At 44.0% G+C, this 18,189-nt stretch overlaps 1 protein-coding gene across 1 annotated transcript in view; it reads left to right on the forward strand.

The window, feature by feature from the left end:
- The first annotated feature begins 379 nt into the window (after positions 1 to 379).
- Positions 380 to 18,189, forward strand: part of LOC129703230 (mucin-2-like) — a 79,944-nt gene continuing 62,134 nt past the window's right edge. The window contains exon 1 of the mRNA XM_055645509.1: positions 380 to 652. Within this exon, the coding sequence (XP_055501484.1) occupies positions 574 to 652 (79 nt within the window). The 5' untranslated portion in view covers positions 380 to 573. The remainder of the gene's footprint in view (positions 653 to 18,189) is intronic.

The raw sequence follows: 18,189 nt of genomic DNA on the forward strand, positions 1-18,189 counted from the left end.
AGCTGGAAACCATGCACCACCAGCACCACCAGGAACAGCTTCTTCCCCTTTGATTGCAGGCTTTTGAACAGTCTTTCCATAAACTGGGATACTGTCCGATTCACCTTTGCCTCATTGAGGACATTGAACTTTGTCCTGGGGGAACTGTTGCGTTACAATGTCGAAAACTATATTCTGCACTTTATCCTTTCCTTGATCTACCTATTGCACTTTGGATTATATTGATTCCATCTGTGTACAGCATTGACAGATTTGATTGAATAGTTTGCAAAATAAAGTTTTCACTCTATGTCGGGACATGTGAGAATAAAAACCTAAACTTGTTAGCTTCAATACAAAGCTTCAACATGGGATAACTGCTAAACAACGTGATCAGAGATCTGAGGCTACACGATCTCCTACCTGTGAAATGTGAGAAGTTCCTTTCACCCGGAAAAAGCATTTGAAAAATGACACTGGCAAAGTTTCAAGGGGCGGAGTTCTGTCTGAAATGTGACATCAGTTGAATCTTTACTTTAAGAAAGTCACTGCAGACGGCACTGTGAACAAGAGCACAAGAGAGAAAATAACACCATGGGATCGGGAGAGATGTGGACGCATTACTTTATCTTGCTGGTTGCTGTTGACATGGCTCACCAATTGACTACAATAGGTAAATACATTTGATGTCCTTATTGTTTAATGAACAGTAGATTTCAGAGCAATACAATGAAAATGAAGAATTCCTTGTGAATTGATATAACCACAAATTTTCTTACCGGATGCAGCTAAATTGGAAATACAGTCTTTGCACATTAGTTCATGATTATGGTACATGGTGTGAATGTACTTGTCAAAGCCTCTGTAGATGTTTAACGAGCTTGAAGATTTGCTTGTAGTTAGCCTATGCTGAACATTCCTCAATTGGAAAAATGTGCCTCAATGGGTAAGAGTGTGCATTATATATTGGGTGGATTAAACATTCCGTGCTTTTCATAATAGCTTGACGAAGAAACTTATAAGTTAACCAAACATGAAAATAGCTTTACAGTACATGCTGCATAAAGATGATACACCTTTTGTTTATTAGATTGTAATTGATAGATTGGAGATCCCACCTGACCACAAAGCTGTCACTTAACAGATGGATCACCACCAAGTTTCAACACCAAGTTTCAATGGTTCTGATAGAGAAAAAAAAGATAAATAGTTTCCAAAAAGAGGATTCTTTCTTCTGCTGTTTCTGCGGCTACTACTGAATGCTAACTGAAAATGCTATTGTGTAGACTTAAGCAATGAGCAGGTACATTGTCCAACTTGAGATTATCATCTCTAGAGTGTCTGTTTTCTTCTGCAAAATGAACACCATGATTTGAATTCCTTTGCCCATGATGAGGTATATGTCCTAACTCTGACCTCCAAAAGCAGAATGTCTTTGGAAGTTTCATTATACTCAAACCCAAATATAAATATTAAGCTTAAACTGGTTCACTGAATGAAGTGGCACATGGGTATGTAGTCATTGTAGAGACAAGGGTTCAGTGCTTGTTACTCTGTGGTAAAGGGAAATAAAGGGTGCTCATTTTTCCTCGAGTGGTGCACTATACTCCATTTGCAACAGTGGATAGCAAATGATGAGATGCTCCAACTATCTCCAGCTGTGGCACCAGTGAATTACAATGAGATGCATATAGAAACGAGCCCTTCAGCCCACCATCTGTCACCTATGTTCACACTAATCCTACTCTAGCCCACTGAAAATGGCAAAACAAGTTGCCAGATTGAATGCAAAATTAAGTTTGCTTTAGGAGGTAGTGAGTGAAGGTGGAAGATAATTGTTGTGATTGGAAGCCAGTGGCCAGTGCTGTTTACAGAAATTCCAAACTGGAACTCTTGATAATTATGTTCTACATTCTATCTAAATTGTTTAGTTTGTGACTAAGGTTTATGACAAATAATAAGAGTTCCAGTTTAGAATATAATTATCAAGTTTGCGAATGAGGTGAAACTTGGCATTGTTCTTGGGAATGAGGAGGGTATCTGAAGGGTACCAGGCAAAAGGATGTTGAAGATAGGGAGATAGGGGTGGGGGAACGGGGGTACACTGATGTTCAGGATCATATTTGTATCAGGAAGGATGAGGGCTATTGGCACACATTAAGGTGGATAAATCTCAGGATCTATTCAAAGTAAGTGAGGAGATTGCTGGGGCTCTGATGAAGATATTTGAGTGGTTACTTGGGAAGACAAAGACTGATTGGGGGAGTCAGGGATTTTTTGAGAAGGAAACCAAGAAAATTGATCAAAGCAGGGCAATAGACATAGACTTTTTGAGGAAGGCCAATCTTGCTATTGAAGGAGTGCAGCATAGGTTTACAAGGTTAATTCCCGGGATGGCGGGACTGTCATATGCTGAGAGAATGGAGCAGCTGGGCTTGTACACTTTGGAGTTTAGAAGGATGAGAAGGTATCTCATTGAAACATATAAGATTGTTAAGGGTTTGGACACGCTAGAGGCACGAAACATGTTCCCAATGTTGGGGAAGTCCAGAACCAGGGGCCACAGTTTAAGAATAAGGAGTAGGCCATTTAGAATGGAGATGAGGAAACACTTTTTCTCACAGAGAGTGGTGAGTCTGTGCAATTCTCTGCCTCGGAGGGCGGTGAAGGCGGGTTCTCCGGATGCTTTCAAGAGAGCTCTAGATAGGGCTCTTAAAAATAGCGGAGTCAGGGGATATGGGGAGAAGGCAGGAACAGGGTACTGATTGAGGATGATCAGCCATGATCACATTGAATGGCGGTGCTGGCTCGAAGGGCCGAATGGCCTACTCCTGCACCTATTGTCTATATCGAATTTAATCCAGATAAATGTGACAATGCTTTTTGCCATGTCAAATACTGGCAGGGCATGTAACATTTATGTTACATGCCCTGTAACATATGTTTTTACATATGTTACATGCAGGGACCGCAAGAATGCTGATGTGTAGAGAGGCTTTGGGGTGCCTGAAATTAATAGTTCAAGTTCATAGTTGCCTGAAAATAGTAACACAGATGGGTAGGGCCAGCAAGCTTGCTGTCATAGGCCAAGGAAAGTGTAAGAGTTTGAGTCTCATGTCACAGCTGTAGCATTAGACTACACTTTGTGTACAGCTATGGTCATCACAAGACAGGAAGAATGTAGTAGTATTAGAGGGAATGCAGAAGAGATTCGCCAGCAGGTTGATGGGAATGGAAGGTTTTAGTTACAAGGAGAGATTGGATGGGCTGGTCTTTTTCTCATTAGAGTGCAAGAGGCTGACTGGTGACCTTGCTGAGGTATTTAATAATATTATGAGGGGCATCGATAGGGTAGACAGTCAGAGTCTTTTTTACAAGGATGGGGAATCTAAAACCTGAAGCCATAGGTTGAAGGTGAGAGGGAGACAATTAAAGGAAATTTGAGGGGAAATATTTTGATTATCGAGAATGAGTTGCCAAAGATGATAGTAATGGCAAATACAATTACAATATTTGAAGTCATTGTGACAGGTACTTGGAGAGGAAAGAAGTAGAGGGATAAGGACCTAATGCAGGTAGTTGAATTTGTGTAGATGAGTGTAGTACCATCATGGTCTTCATGAGTTGGGGAAAGGACTCCATTTCTATGCTCTACATCTCTATGATTCTATGATGCTGATCAGTTGCTAAGATGGGCAGAACAATGGTAAAGAGAAGCTAATCGTTGTAAATGTGAGGTTGGAGGATGAAGAATGACCAGTAGCAAGCTCCCGTGAGGTGCTGCGGAGCCGTAAAAGAACAGACCTGGTGGCCCTGGTGAATGACCAGTAGCCGGCAGTGAACAAAGACTCACCCTGTGGCCGCCAGGAACAAGGAGGGACCTGGTAGCCGATGGGTACGAAGACCCGGCGAGCTGCCCGTGGGCACATGTGGTGACAGGCCAGGTTCACTGCTGCAAAGAAGGGTCTGGCGGACCGCTACCTACAAGGGAAAGCTCGGAAGCTCCGAGGAGAGTCGAGGAGGGACCAGATGGCGACGACAGACGTGAGTAGTGGGCCGGTCGGACAGGGACCAGGGTATTGGCTCCAGAGCCTTCAAGCTCAGCTGCAGGAGGTGCTCCCGGGACATAGAAACATAGAAATTAGGTGCAGGAGGCCATTCGGCCCTTTGAGCCTGCACCGCCATTCAATATGATCATGACTGATCATCCAACTCATTATCCTGTACCTGCCTTCTCTCCATACCCCCGATCCCCCAAGCCTCAAGGGCCACATCTAACTCCCTCTTAAATATAGCTGATGAACTGGCCTCAACTACCTTCTGTGGCAGAGAATTCCACAGATTCACCACTCTCCTTGTGAATTTTTTTTCTCTCATCTCAGTCCTAAAATACTTCCCCCCTTATCCTAAAACTGTGACCCCTTGTTCTGGACTTCCCCAACATCGGGAACAATCTTCCTCCATCTAGCCTGTCCAACCCCTTAAGAATTTTGTAAGTTTGACACGGAGGCGGTCGGGCGAGGAGAGTGTCATCGGACGTGGATCTTTCTCAGCCTGGGGCATACCTGGATTGGGGGTGCTCCAGTACTTCCAGCATGTAGACCGTTGGAGTTTTGCTTTGTAAACGGTTCAAACGTGTGGCGACTGCATTTGTGGATTGTGCAAAATATTTTTGCTGTGTATGCTGTGCATACGTGACAATAAAGAAACATTGAACCATTGTAAATGTACGAACTGGAAGGTTAGGGTGCATTGGTTAGGTCAAGGCGGATGTACAGAATACCATTCTAATTGCATAACAGGGATGTAGCGGCAATTTGTTAGGGTGAAAACCGGAAGGAGCATTTCAGTGATGAGGAGATCTGGGTTTGTTTGCCTGGTAGGGGAGAAGATTGTGAAAATGCTATTAGAGGCACAGGTACAAATAAATCAGTATTAGGCCCTGCCCCACTTACGTGTCCTTGGCAGGCAAATTACGCGACCTCGTTGTCGCGTTGAGGCGCACGGGCATTGTTTGGCTACGCGGGGCCGGTCCCACTGAGAAGCGCGGAGGCGTATGGGGTTGTGCGCAAAGATGGTTGTGCGCGGTATCGCACGGCGCTACGGGATTTTGTACTGAACTAAATATTCGCATGCCACCAGCCAGCCTGACGCCCCGCAGGTGTCTTGACGTCGTATGCGTAGCAATGCGTAGCGTGATGACACCACCGCACGATGCCGTGCGACGCCCAAAATCAGTCCGCATTTTTCGCATCAGCAATAAAAGCACGCGCAATTTGAAAATCCTCACCACGCTCACCGCGTTTCTTGCCACGGAGTGAGGGCCTGTTCAGCAATGATAGTTTCAGGACCTATCTCAACACTATTAAGTAGAGTTATGAACATTAATTTTAGCATGTAGGATAGATCTTGCTAGCTAGTACCAGTACTTCTGCAACAAACTGCCAGTTTCAACCTTTTAAAAAGCTGGAGGTCCACGATGCATGTATTCCGTCCCTGGAAATCCTAAACTGAATGACTGATATGGAATGCTGAAAAATAATAATAATAATAATAATAATAATAATAATAATAATATCTTTTATTGTCATTGCACATAAGCGCAACGAGATTTGGTATGCAGCTTCCAACCAATGTCAAAACATAAATAACTAATAAAATTTAGATTTAGATATCCCGAGAACATGGATTGTATAAAGAACAGTCAAAATAGTTCAACAGACTAAAGTGCAGATGTGTCTGTGTGACGTGACCATCCAAGGGAGACAGTCTAGGGGGGTGGGGGGCACTCAGCAGGGCCGGTTCAGAGCTGCTATAGCTCTGGGAATTAAGCTGTTCCTTAGTCTGGAGGTTCGGGCGTAGAAGGCCTTGTAAAGTCTGCCGGAGGGAAGTAGTTTGAACAGTCCATTACAAGGGTGTGAGGAGTCTTTATGGATGCTGACGGCCTTCCTGAGGCACCGTGTGTGGTAGATGCCCTCCAAGGCTGGTAGCTGTGTTCCAATAATCCTCAGCGCTCTGTGGACGACGCGCTGAAGAGCTCTCCTCTCCGCCTCCGTGCAGCTGAGATACCACACAGAGATGCTATTGGTTGATATGCTCTCTGTGGTGCAGTGGTAGAAGGTTGTCAGCAGCTGTTGGGGCAGACCAGTCTTTTTTAATGTCCTCAGGAAGAACAGTCGTTGCTGTGCCTTCTTGACCAGCGCAGCGGTGTTGGTGGATCATGTGAGGTCCTCTGAAATGTGAGTGCCCAGAAACTTAAAGCTGGCCACTCTCTCCACACTTTCCCCGTAGATGGAGATTGGGGCGTATTCTCCATTATGGGACCTCCTGAAGTCAATAATCAGCTCCTTGGTCTTGGAGGTGTTTAGTGACAAGTTGTTACGTGCGCACCAGTCCGCCAGGTTCTGCACCTCCGCTCTGTATTTTGTTTCATCACCGTTGGTGATCAGCCCAATCACCATTGTGTCGCCTGCAAACTTCACGTGGTGTTGGTGTCGAATGCAGGAACACAGTCGTGAGTGAAGAGGGAGTAGAGCATGGGGCTTAGTACACAGCCCTGTGGTGTGCCGGTGCTCAGGGTGATAGTGGAGGACAGGTGCGGGCCCAGTCTCACTACCTGCAGTCGCTCCGTCAGAAAGTTTAGGATCCAATCGCATATCGGCGAGCTGAGGCCTAACTGATGGAGTTTGGTGGTGAGCTTGGTGGGGATGACCGTATTGAATGCAGAGCTATATTCTATGAAGAGCATCCTCAAGTTTGTGCCCTGTCTATCCAGGTGAGTCAGGACAGTGTGAAGAGCCAGAGAGATGGCATCCTCTGTTGATCTATTTGCCCTGTATGCAAATTGATGAGAGTCCAGTGAGGCAGGGATGCTGGATTTGATGTGGGAGAGGACCAGCCTTTCGAAGCACTTCATTGGTATTGGAGTTAGGGCAACCAGGCGGTAGTCATTCAGGTTGGTGACTTTAGACTTTTTCAGCACCGGCACTATGGTAGCTGTTTTCAGGCACTTGGGGACCGAGGAACAGGGAAAAAAAAAACAAAGAAAAAGAAGCAAACTGTTTAACTGTTCATCCATCTCATTGCTTTCTATGTGTAGTAAGGAACTGCAGATGTTGGTTTAAAATAAATATAGACACAAAAAGCTGGAGTAACCCAGCGGGTCAGACAGCATCTCTGGAGAAAAGGAATAGGTGACGTTTCGGGTCGTGGCCCTTCTTTTGTTTCTTGTTGTTTTGTATCTATCTGTATCTATCTCTTCCATGATGATTATAGAATAGCAGTCAGCAACCCCCTTCATATACGTAAATGACATCACGCGCTGTGTTTCGTGAAGATGCTTGAAGGTCGCGCGACCGTCGCTTCCGGCCTGTCACGCCAATCGCACGCAAGTGGGATAGGCCCTTGACTGTTCAGAAATTCCTGTGATTCAGCTCCAGGCTCACTGGCTGCTGTTGTCCATATTCCCCAAAATATTCCAGGCCCCAGGATTCCTTCACTTCCCTCCACACAAACTGAGATGCAGGATCTCACACACTCAGCAACACACTGGGGCACAGATCCCACACTCCCTCAACATACTGAGGCAAAGGTTCTCTACACTACACCTCCACACTCTCTGCAACACATTGGAGCCCATGACCATCTCAGAGGTCAAGTAGGAGTTGAAGTGACACACACGTTTGGAGTCTCTGGCTTCAAAACCAGCATCCATCTACCACAGGTAGAAGAGTGACAGCTGAATAGAGATAACCGGTCTGAACCTTAGAGTCTTTTTGTTCCTATGGATATTGCACATATTAATAATATGAGGTGTTTCTGTAGCTCATTAATCACGGTCAATCAATTACAGTTAACCATTGTTGGTGAACTGAATGCTACCAACACCTACACTGTGCACCACCTAAAATTGTCCTCTGGTGAAATCACTGAGACTGTTTTTCTTAATAATACCAGTTGGTGTTCCTCCATACTTGCTCTCTGTAATGTCAACTTTGAGCACTACAATGCAGTTGTTGAATTATTGGACTGGTAATGCAAAAATTTGGACGCGTAATCCAGAGAAGCAAGTAAACGTTTAAATCCTATTCTGGCAACTCGGTACTGAAATGTATATACTTGGAATAAAAATCTGGTAACTATGAAATGGCCAGCAAATTGTGATTTTCTAATGTCCCTCAAGGAAGGGATTTTGTCATTATTCTCTATATAAACAAAAGTTCTCAACAAAAGGTATGAAAATGGGGCAGGTCGAGAGTGAGAATATCAACAAAAGTCACAAAATGGAGAGCTTAATGATAGTGGTCAGACAATACAAACAGAGAGAGAAAAACTGACCCAATATCACAGCTGGACGACTTACAACAGCCATGGCGATTTGTGACAGAGTAAGAGGGAAAGTGAATTAACTGAAGGTGTAAATTTTGATATTGAGTCCAGAATGCTGCAATGTGTCCAGAAAGAAGTTTCCCAAACTAGTCCTGGGAGAGCAGAAGGTCACGACACATGGATTGGCTATAGAATTAAATGGCCAGCAGCAGGGTATAGAGTACCAAATGTGTAGGTACTCTAATTCAGGGACAGATTCTTCCCAGCTGTGTGCAGGCAACCGAACAATCACGCTGCAACTGCTAAACTACTATCTACCTCTTTGGTGACACTTGGACTATCCTTGATCGGATTTTGCTGGCTTTACCTTGCACTAAATGTTATTCCTTTGTCATGTACCTATGCACTTGACAGCTCGATTGTAGAAACATAGAAACATAGAAATTAGGTGCAGGAGTAGGCCATTCGGTCCTTCGAGCCTGCACCGCCATTCAATATGATCATGGCTGATCATCCAACTCAGTATCCCGTACCTGCCTTCTCTCCATACCCTCTGATCCCCTTGGCCACAAGGGCCACATCTAACTCTCTCTTAAATATAGCCAATGAACTGGCCTCAACTACCCTCTGTGGCAGAGAGTTCCAGAGATTCACCACTCTCTGTGTGAAAAAAGTTCTCCTCATCTCGGTTTTAAAGGATTTCCCCCTTATCCTTAAGCTGTGACCCCTTGTCCTGGACTTCCCCAACATCGGGAACAATCTTCCTGCATCTAGCCTGTCCAACCCCTTAAGAATTTTGTAAGTTTCTATAAGATCCCCTCTCAATCTCCTAAATTCTAGAGAGTATAAACCAAGTCTATCCAGTCTTTCTTCATAAGACAGTCCTGACATCCCAGGAATCAGTCTGGTGAACCTTCTCTGCACTGCCTCTATGGCAATAATGTCCTTCCTCAGATTTGTAGACCAAAACTGCACGTAATACTCCAGGTGTGGTCTCACCAAAACCCTGTACAACTGCAGTAGAACCTCCCTGCTCCTATACTCAAATCCTCTTGCTATGAAAGCCAACATACCATTCGCTTTCTTTACTGCCTGCTGCACCTGCATGCCTACCTTCAATGACTGGTGTACCATGACACACAGGTCTCGCTGCATCTCCCCCTTTCCCAATCGGCCACCATTTAGATAATAGTCTGCATTCCCGTTTTTGCCACCAAAATGGATAACCTCACATTTATCCACATTATACTGCATCTGCCAAACATTTGCCCACTCACCCAGCCTATCCAAGTCACCTTGCAGTCTCCTAGCATCCTCCTCACAGCTAACACTGCCCCCCAGCTTAGTGCCATCCGCAAACTTGGAGATATTGCCTTCAATTCCCTCATCCAGATCATTAATATATATTGTAAATAGCTGGGGTCCCAATACTGAGCCTTGCGGTACCCCACTAGTCACTGCCTGCCATTGTGAAAAGGACCCGTTTACTCTTACTCTTTGCTTCCTGTTTGCCAGCCAGTTCTCTATCAACATCAATACTGAACCCCCAATGCCGTGTGCTTTAAGCTTGTATACTAATCTCTTATGTGGGACCTTGTCGAAAGCCTTCTGGAAGTCCAGATACACCACATCCACTGGTTCTCCCCTATCCACGCTACTAGTTACATCCTCGAAAAATTCTATAAGATTCGTCAGACATGATTTACCTTTCGTAAATCCATGCTGACTTTGTCCAATGATTTCACCACTTTCCAAAATGTGCTGCTATCCCATCTTTAATAACTGACTCTAGCAGTTTCCCCACTACCGATGTTAGGCTAACTGGTCTGTAATTCCCCGTTTTCTCTCTCCCTCCCTTCTTAAAAAGTGGGGTTACGTTTGCTACCCGCCAATCCTCTGGAACTACTCCAGAATCTAAAGAGTTTTGAAAGATTATTACTAATGCATCCCCTATTTCTGGAGCTACTAAGTACTCTGGGATGCAGCCTATCTGGCCCTGGGGATTTATCGGCCTTTAATCCATTCAATTTACCCAACACCACTTCCCGACTAACCTTGATTTCACTCAATTCCTCCAACTCCTTTGACCCGCGGGCCCCTGCTATTTCGGGCAGATTATTTATGTCTTCCTTAGTGAAGACGTAACCAAAGTAGTTATTCAATTGGTCCGCCATATCCTGGTTCCCCATGATCAACTCACCTGTTTCTGACTGCAAGGGACCTACATTTGTTTTAACTAATCTCTTTCTTTTCACATATCTATAAAAACTTTTGCAGTCAGTTTTTATGTTCCCTGCCAGTTTTCTTTCATAATCCATTTTTCCTTTCCTAATTAAGCCCTTCGTCCTCCTCTGCTGGTCTCTGAATTTCTCCCAGTCCTCCGGTATGCTGCTTTTTCTGGCTAGTTTGTACGCATCATCCTTTGCTTTGATACTATCCCTGATTTCCCTTGTTATCCACGGATTCACTACCTTCCCTGATTTATTCTTCTGCCAAACTGGGATGAACAATTTTTGTACTTCATACATGCAGTCTTTAAATGCCTTCCATTGCATATCCACCGTCAACCCTTTTAGAATTAATTGCCAGTCAATCTTGGCCAATTCACGTCTCATACCCTCAAAGTTACCTTTAAGTTCAAAACCATTGTTTCTGAATTACCAATGTCACTCTCCATCCTAATGAAGAACTCAACCATATTATGGTCACTCTTGCCCAAGGGGCCACGCACAACAAGACTACTAACTAACTCTTCCTCATTACTCAATACCCAGTCTAAAATAGCCAGCTCTCTCGTTGGTTCCTCTACATGTTGATTTAGATAACTATCCCGCATACATTCCAAGAAATCCTCTTCCTCAGCACCCCTGCCAATTTGATTCACCCAATCTATATGTAGATTGAAGTCACCCATTATAACTGCTTTGCCTTTGTCGCAAGCATTTCTAATTTCCTGTTTGATACCATCTCCAACTTCACTACTACTGTTAGGTGGCCTGTACACAACACCCACCAGCGTTTTCTGCTCCTTAGTGTTTCGCAGCTCTACCCATACCGATTCCACATCCTCCAAACTAATGTCCTTCCTTTCCATTGCGTTAATCTCCTCTCTAACCAGCAACACTACCCCACCTCCTTTTCCTTTTTCTCTATCCCTCCTGAATATTGAATATCCCTGGATGTTCAGCTCCCAGCCTTGGTCACCCTGGAGCCATGTCTCCGTGATCCCAACTATATCATAATCATTAATGGCTATCTGCACGTTCAACTCATCCACCTTATTACGAATACTCCTTGCATTGAGACACAAAGCCTTCAGGCTTGTTTTTACAACGCTCTTACCCCTTATACAATTATGTTGAAAAGTGGCCCTTTTTGATTTTTGCCCTGGTTTTGTCTGCCTGCCACTTTTACTTTTTACCTTGCTACCTATTGCTTCTTCCTTCATTTTACACCCCCCTGCCTCTCTGCTCTTGTACCCATCCCCCTGCCACATTAGTTTAAATCCTCCCCGACAGCACTAGCAAACACTCCCCCAAGGACATTGGTTCCATTCCAGCCCAGGTGCAGACCGTCCTGTTTGTACTGGTCCCACCTCCCCCAGAACTGGTTCCAATGCCCTAAAAATTTGAATCCCTCCCCCTTGCACCATTTTTCAAGCCACGTATTCATCTGCAATATCCTCCTATTTCTGCTCTGACTGGCCCGTGGTACTGGTAGTAATCCAGAGATTATTACCTTTGAGGTCCTACTTTTAAGCTTATCTCCTAGCTCCCTAAATTCATCCTGTAGGACCTCATCCCTTTTTTTACCTATATCGTTGGTGCCAATATGCACCACGACAACTGGCTGTTCACCTTCTCCCTCCAGAATGTTCTGCAGCCGTTCAGTGACATCCCTGACCCTTGCACCAGGGAGGCAACATACCATCCTGGAGTCTCGTTTGTGGCCGCATAAACGCCTATCTATTCCCCTGACAATTGAATCCACTATTACTATTGCCCTTCCACTCTTTTGTCCCCCCTCATGTGCCGCAGAGCCACCCATGGTGCCATGAACTTGGCTGCTGCTGCATTCTCCTGATGAGGAATCTCCCTCAACAGTATCCAAAATGGTATACCTGTTTAGGAGGGAGATGACCGCAGGGGACTCCTGCACTACCTGCCTACTGCTTTGCTGGCTATTGGCCACCCGTTCCCTTTCTGTCCTCTTTCCTTTTACCTGCGGTGTGACCAACTCACTGTACGTGCTATCCACGACTTTCTCAGCATCGTGGATGCTCCAGTATGACTCCAGCCGCAGTTCCAATCGTATTGTAATCATGTATTGTCTTTCTGCTGACTGATAACAGAAGCTTTTCACTGTTCCTCGGCACATGTGACAATAAATTAAACAAAACTAAATCTAAACTAATTTGTGCTGCTCGGTTCCTTAGTGTTATGTGTTCATTGACAAAAACTGGAATCCATCAACCATTTAAGATCTGCAGTACAGTGATATGTAATGATGAGTCGACCAGATTTCCTATTTATCTGAACAATTACCAATTTTTAAACATTGATGTTGAGCAAGCAACTTGCCTAGTCACTGAAACCTAACAGATCGTTTTCTTTGTGTGAGTGGATTGAAAAACTGCCTGTCTTATCTTACCCATCTGTTTGGGTTAGGCTCTCTGATGCAGCAGATTGTTTCTCAGCTATATCAATGCGGGATTAGATAAAAGTTATTTTCATTGATCTTCTTTGGAAATTAAGAAATATTTATGTGCAAATATTATTGAAATTTATCTACATGTGTAGAGATAATGAAAGGTAGATTGCCTATTAACTATGGATGGGGTAGTTCTTTTACATATTTTATGCACTACTATTTATGTTGGTGTATACTGTGCATTTTATTGTTTAACCATATAACCATATAACAATTACAGCACGGAAACAGGCCATCTCCGCCCTACAAGTCCGTGCCGAACAACTTTTTTTCCCTTAGTCCCACCTGCCTGCACTCATACCATAACCCTCCATTCCCTTCTCATCCATATGCCTATCCAATTTATTTTTAAATGATACCAATGAACATGCCTCCACCACTTCCACTGGAAGCTCATTCCACACCGCTACCACTCTCTGAGTAAAGAAGTTCCCCCTCATATTACCCCTAAACTTCTGTCCCTTAATTCTGAAGTCATGTCCTCTTGTTTGAATCTTCCCTATTCTCAAAGGGAAAAGCTTGTCCACATCAACTCTGTCTATCCCTCTCATCATTTTAAAGACCTCTATCAAGTCCCCCCTTAACCTTCTGTGCTCCAGAGAATAAAGACCTAACTTATTCAACCTATCTCTGTAACTTAGCTGTTGAAACCCAGGCAACATTCTAGTAAATCTCCTCTGTACTCGCTCTATTTTGTTGACATCCTTCCTATAATTGGGCGACCAATTATATTTCTATTGAATATTTACCTTGATTAACAGCAATATGTCAGATGAGGTTTTCATCAACTTCAAATGATATTTCATTAGAAGTTTCAGATGACGTTATTTTCTTGCCCTGGTATGAGCATGGTGGAAGTATGTTCATATTTCCAGCTAAATCTTCAAAGGTCTCCACTAGGCAAGAAATGTGCAATAATTGTACAGCTGGTAAATGCCTCATTTAACAGTGGTCTAGGTTTTGGACAAGTGGCTTGTAAATTTGCTCTAGAACCTGAAAACATAAGATTTGAAGTTACGCGTGAGGTTCTCGATTCATTAATACTCATTTTTATGATGGAAGAATACTATTCAGTCAATTATATACATGTCATGGTAACTTGGGAGGAAATTCATAGAAACAGTACAAAAAATTCCAACACCATAAATCTTGAGGTAGGAAGATGTCTGCTTTAATTTTAGGGTCAGACTTCAGAGCGGCACTATGAATTTGTATTTGTCATGGCATTGCTTTCTCAGAGGTGTAGTCCAATTTTAGCAGCACCTGGCAAACTCTGGTCATGGATTAGCAGAGATGTTTCTATCCAGATTAGCAGAGTTAAAGCCTTGGGAATGCATGAAGTCTCATCAAATATTCATTGTTATATTAAAATCCACACTGCTTTTTTACGATGTAAGATATCCCTTGTCCTTAAGAACAGGAAATTTGCCTAATGATTTTGCCATATTACCCAAATGGCCAAAAATCTGTATCTCATTAGTTATCGCACTTTGCAAAGCTTTGCATTGCTTTCTGCCATAATATTTGCATGTTAATTAGTGTAACTGTCCATATTATAATTGTGATTAGATTTAAACTTTTTTCCTAAAATTCTTTGGGATATGCTGTGTGAACTGCATGGTATAATAGCAAGCTCTTTCTAAATTTGAGGGTTTTGACATCCTTGTACACTGGGATGATAAACATAATTGTCTTAAATGCTGAATAGTTTCTGTTTCTTTTTTTATATCCTTTTAGTTTAGATACGCATACATTGCAGAAACAGGCCCTTCGGCCCACCAAGTCCGCGCCGAATCAGCGATCCCCGCACACTATCCTGCACACACTAGGAACAATTTACAATTATACCAAGCAAATTAACCTACAACCTGGATGTCTTTGGAGTGTGGGAGGAAACCAGAGATCCCGGAGAAAGCCCACATAGGTTAAAGAGAGAACGTACAAACTCCATACAGACAGCACCCATATTCAGGATCTAACCCGAGAACCTTAGCGCTGTGAGGCAGCATCTCAACCACTGCACCACCGTGCCGCCGTTATCTATAATAATAATAAATTTTATTTTCGGGCGCCTTTCAAAGTCTCAAGGACACCTTACAGAAATTAACAGAAGAGAAAAAAATCTATGTAGCCAGTTATTGCAGATAAGGACAAGTAAAGGGCAATTGTTGCCCATGCATCTGAAATTTCACCATTTAAACTTAGCACTGTTCAGACAGAAACATGGGAGATAATAAACTTGGTTTGCACCATCCAAAACAGTCGTAAGCTAGTCTAAACATGTGTTCACTGATCCATCAGGAGAAGAGACCTAATACTTGGCAAACATATTTTTCATTTCTTAGCACGGTGATATTGGAAGTATGGATCATTTCAGGGAATATTCTGAAATTGTGAAGTTTTGTGTGTTTCATTTAAAATAAGACACAAGTAACTGCAGATGCAGATTTACAAAAAAAAAGACACAAGTACTGGAGTAAATCAACAGGTAAGGCAGATTCTCTGAATAATGATGTATAGTTGACGCTTCGGGCTGGGACCCTTCTTCAAATTGATTGTAATGTGTGGCAGAGTTGTTGCCATTCTAAGGCTTGATGCATCCCGATAGGAGTTTTCTATGGTGCACCTGCATTAGTTAAAGAGTCATAGAGTGATACAGTGTGGAAACAGGCCCTTCGGCCCCAGCCTGCCCACAACGGCCAACTACAGCTACACTAGTTCCACCTGCCAGCATTTGGTCCATATCCCTCCAAACATGTTCTATCCATGTAGCGTATGAGTTGTTGGAGACGTGCAAATACTTCAACCTCTTCTGCTGCATGGGGTGCGCTTTCTTGGCAGTTCCTTCAATGTGGTTGTCCAGGACAAATTGTTGGTGATCTTTACACCTATAAACTTGAAGCTCTCACGATCCCAACCATTTCCACAGGCACCATTGATAATTAGGGCATGCACACCACCTTACTTCCTGAAGTCAATAACATGCTCCTTCATCTTGCTGACATTGAGGGATAGAGTGTTGTATGGTCAGCATGAAGCCCGCTATCTTCATCCTCTACTCCGTCTTGTCATTGTTTTGAACTTGAAAATTGAGTTGGATCCGAATTTGCCCAGATAGAAAGAGGTCATACGGTATATTCAAGTCGGTTGGCCTCAGAGTAACCCCATCAATCACACTGCATCACTGATTTTCTTGGAACCTAATCTCTCACACATGCACATTGACAAGCTGTTGATTTTCCAACCCCTCCCCCCACCCACCTCCATCAAACCACAATGACTATATCTAGAAACATTTTCATAATAATTACTACCTTGTCTGCACAGTATGTTAAAAGTTTGGTTGGGGGTCTAATCATTTTTATGTGTGAGTTGGGGAAGGGGGAAACTATTTTTTCTCAGTCCCTACCTGGTCGGAGATGCGGCTTTTCTCCGGGCCGTATCTTCGCCCCTTCCTCGCGGCCTACCAGTGGGACTGGAGTGGCGTTCCATGCTGGGACTGGCCAGAACTTCGGCTTCGGCGGCAGCGCAGCGCTGGGGTGCCATTGCGGAGCGGGCAATGCCTTGCCCGGGTCGCTTTGCGATGGGCTCCGGAGGGCTGAGACCAGCGACTCACAACATCGCGGAGCTGTCGTTGAGGAGCTTCCAGCCACGGTGGTGCTGACTCTGAACACCGCGGAGCCTGGGATCTCTCACCGAGATCGCCAGTGTCCGAGCTCTGAGCAGCGTGGCCTGTGGACTTCAGGAGCCGCGGTCTCTGGCAGCAAGCGGCTGTTCCAGACACTCCAAGCCGCTGAAGAGTGTTCTCCCAACGCCGAAGCCCCATCATCCGGCAAGAGGGCCTCAATAGGCCTGACCATGGGTGAACAATGAGGAAGAGGACTAGACGTTGTGCCTTCCCTTACAGTGGGAACCATTGTGGGGGGATGTTTTTATGTTTTATGTTCAATTCTTTTTTAATGTTGTGTCTTACTTTTATTGGTGTGCTGCAAATGGCAACTCAAATTTCACTCCACCAGAAATGGTATATGTGACAATAAATGTCCTTTGTCCTTCCTTGTCTGCACATTATGTGAGTGATGTGTAGATATTTTTTTAACTAGAGTGTAATATTGACATGAGTTTACAGTGAGCAATGTAGTGGGGTGGAGGTGAGACGTATGGAATGCATGATAATTATGCCTTGCTAGACTGGTTTCTTGTGAGTCAAAGTGGGGTTGACAGAAATTACCAATTGTGCTAGTCAAAGCCCAAGTGAATAGAATAGAATAGTTTCTTTATTGTCATTGTAACAACGAAATTTGCACAATGAAATTTGAAAATGTCAGCCAGTCAGTGCACCATTCAAACATTTCTAAAAGCTAACGATACATACAAGATAAGATATTAAAAGATAAACAACTAAAATAAATATCATGAAAATAGCACGCATAAACACCCAACCCTGCATCCTTCTGTCGATTTCACAGTGTACCACAGTCCCTTAGTATGTATCCCCCCTGCGTTCCTTGGCGACTACATTTAGTGCTTTTATAGCAGTGGGGTAAAAACTGTTTTTAAGTCTGTTTGGCCTTGTCCTTGTAGATCTGTACCGTCTGCCTGATGGCAACAGTTCAAACAGGGAGTGTCCAGGGTGGGAAATGTCCTTTATAATACTCTAGGATTTTTTGATGCAGCGGGAACTGTGTAAGTCCTCCAAGGTAAGGAGAGGGCAGCCGACAATCCTCTGGGCGTTGTCAATGGCCCTCTGGAGCGCTTTCCACTGAGCCGCTGTGCAGCTGGTGTACCATACGCATACACAGTATGTTAGGATGCTCTCAATGGAGCACCGATAAAAGAACAGCAGCAGTCTCTGATTGATGTTATTCTTCCTGAGCACCCTCAGGAAGTGCAGTCTCTGCTGGACTTTTTCAGCAGCGCAGTGGTGTTCACGCTCCACGTCAGGTCCTCCTCAACATGGATTTCCAGGAAGCGGAAATCCACCACCCTCTCCACACAGTCCCCTCTGATAATCAATGGTAGCATGTCCGTTTTATTCTTCCTAAAGTCTATTATTATTTCCTTTGTCTTTAAGGTGTTGAGGAGCAGGTTATTTTCTTCACACCACACTGTCAGCTGCTCCGCCTCATCCCGGTAGGCGTACTCGTCCCCCCCGGAGATGAGTCCCACCAC

This window comes from Leucoraja erinacea, chromosome 14, assembly GCF_028641065.1.
Source record: "Leucoraja erinacea ecotype New England chromosome 14, Leri_hhj_1, whole genome shotgun sequence".
Lineage (NCBI taxonomy): Eukaryota > Metazoa > Chordata > Chondrichthyes > Rajiformes > Rajidae > Leucoraja > Leucoraja erinaceus.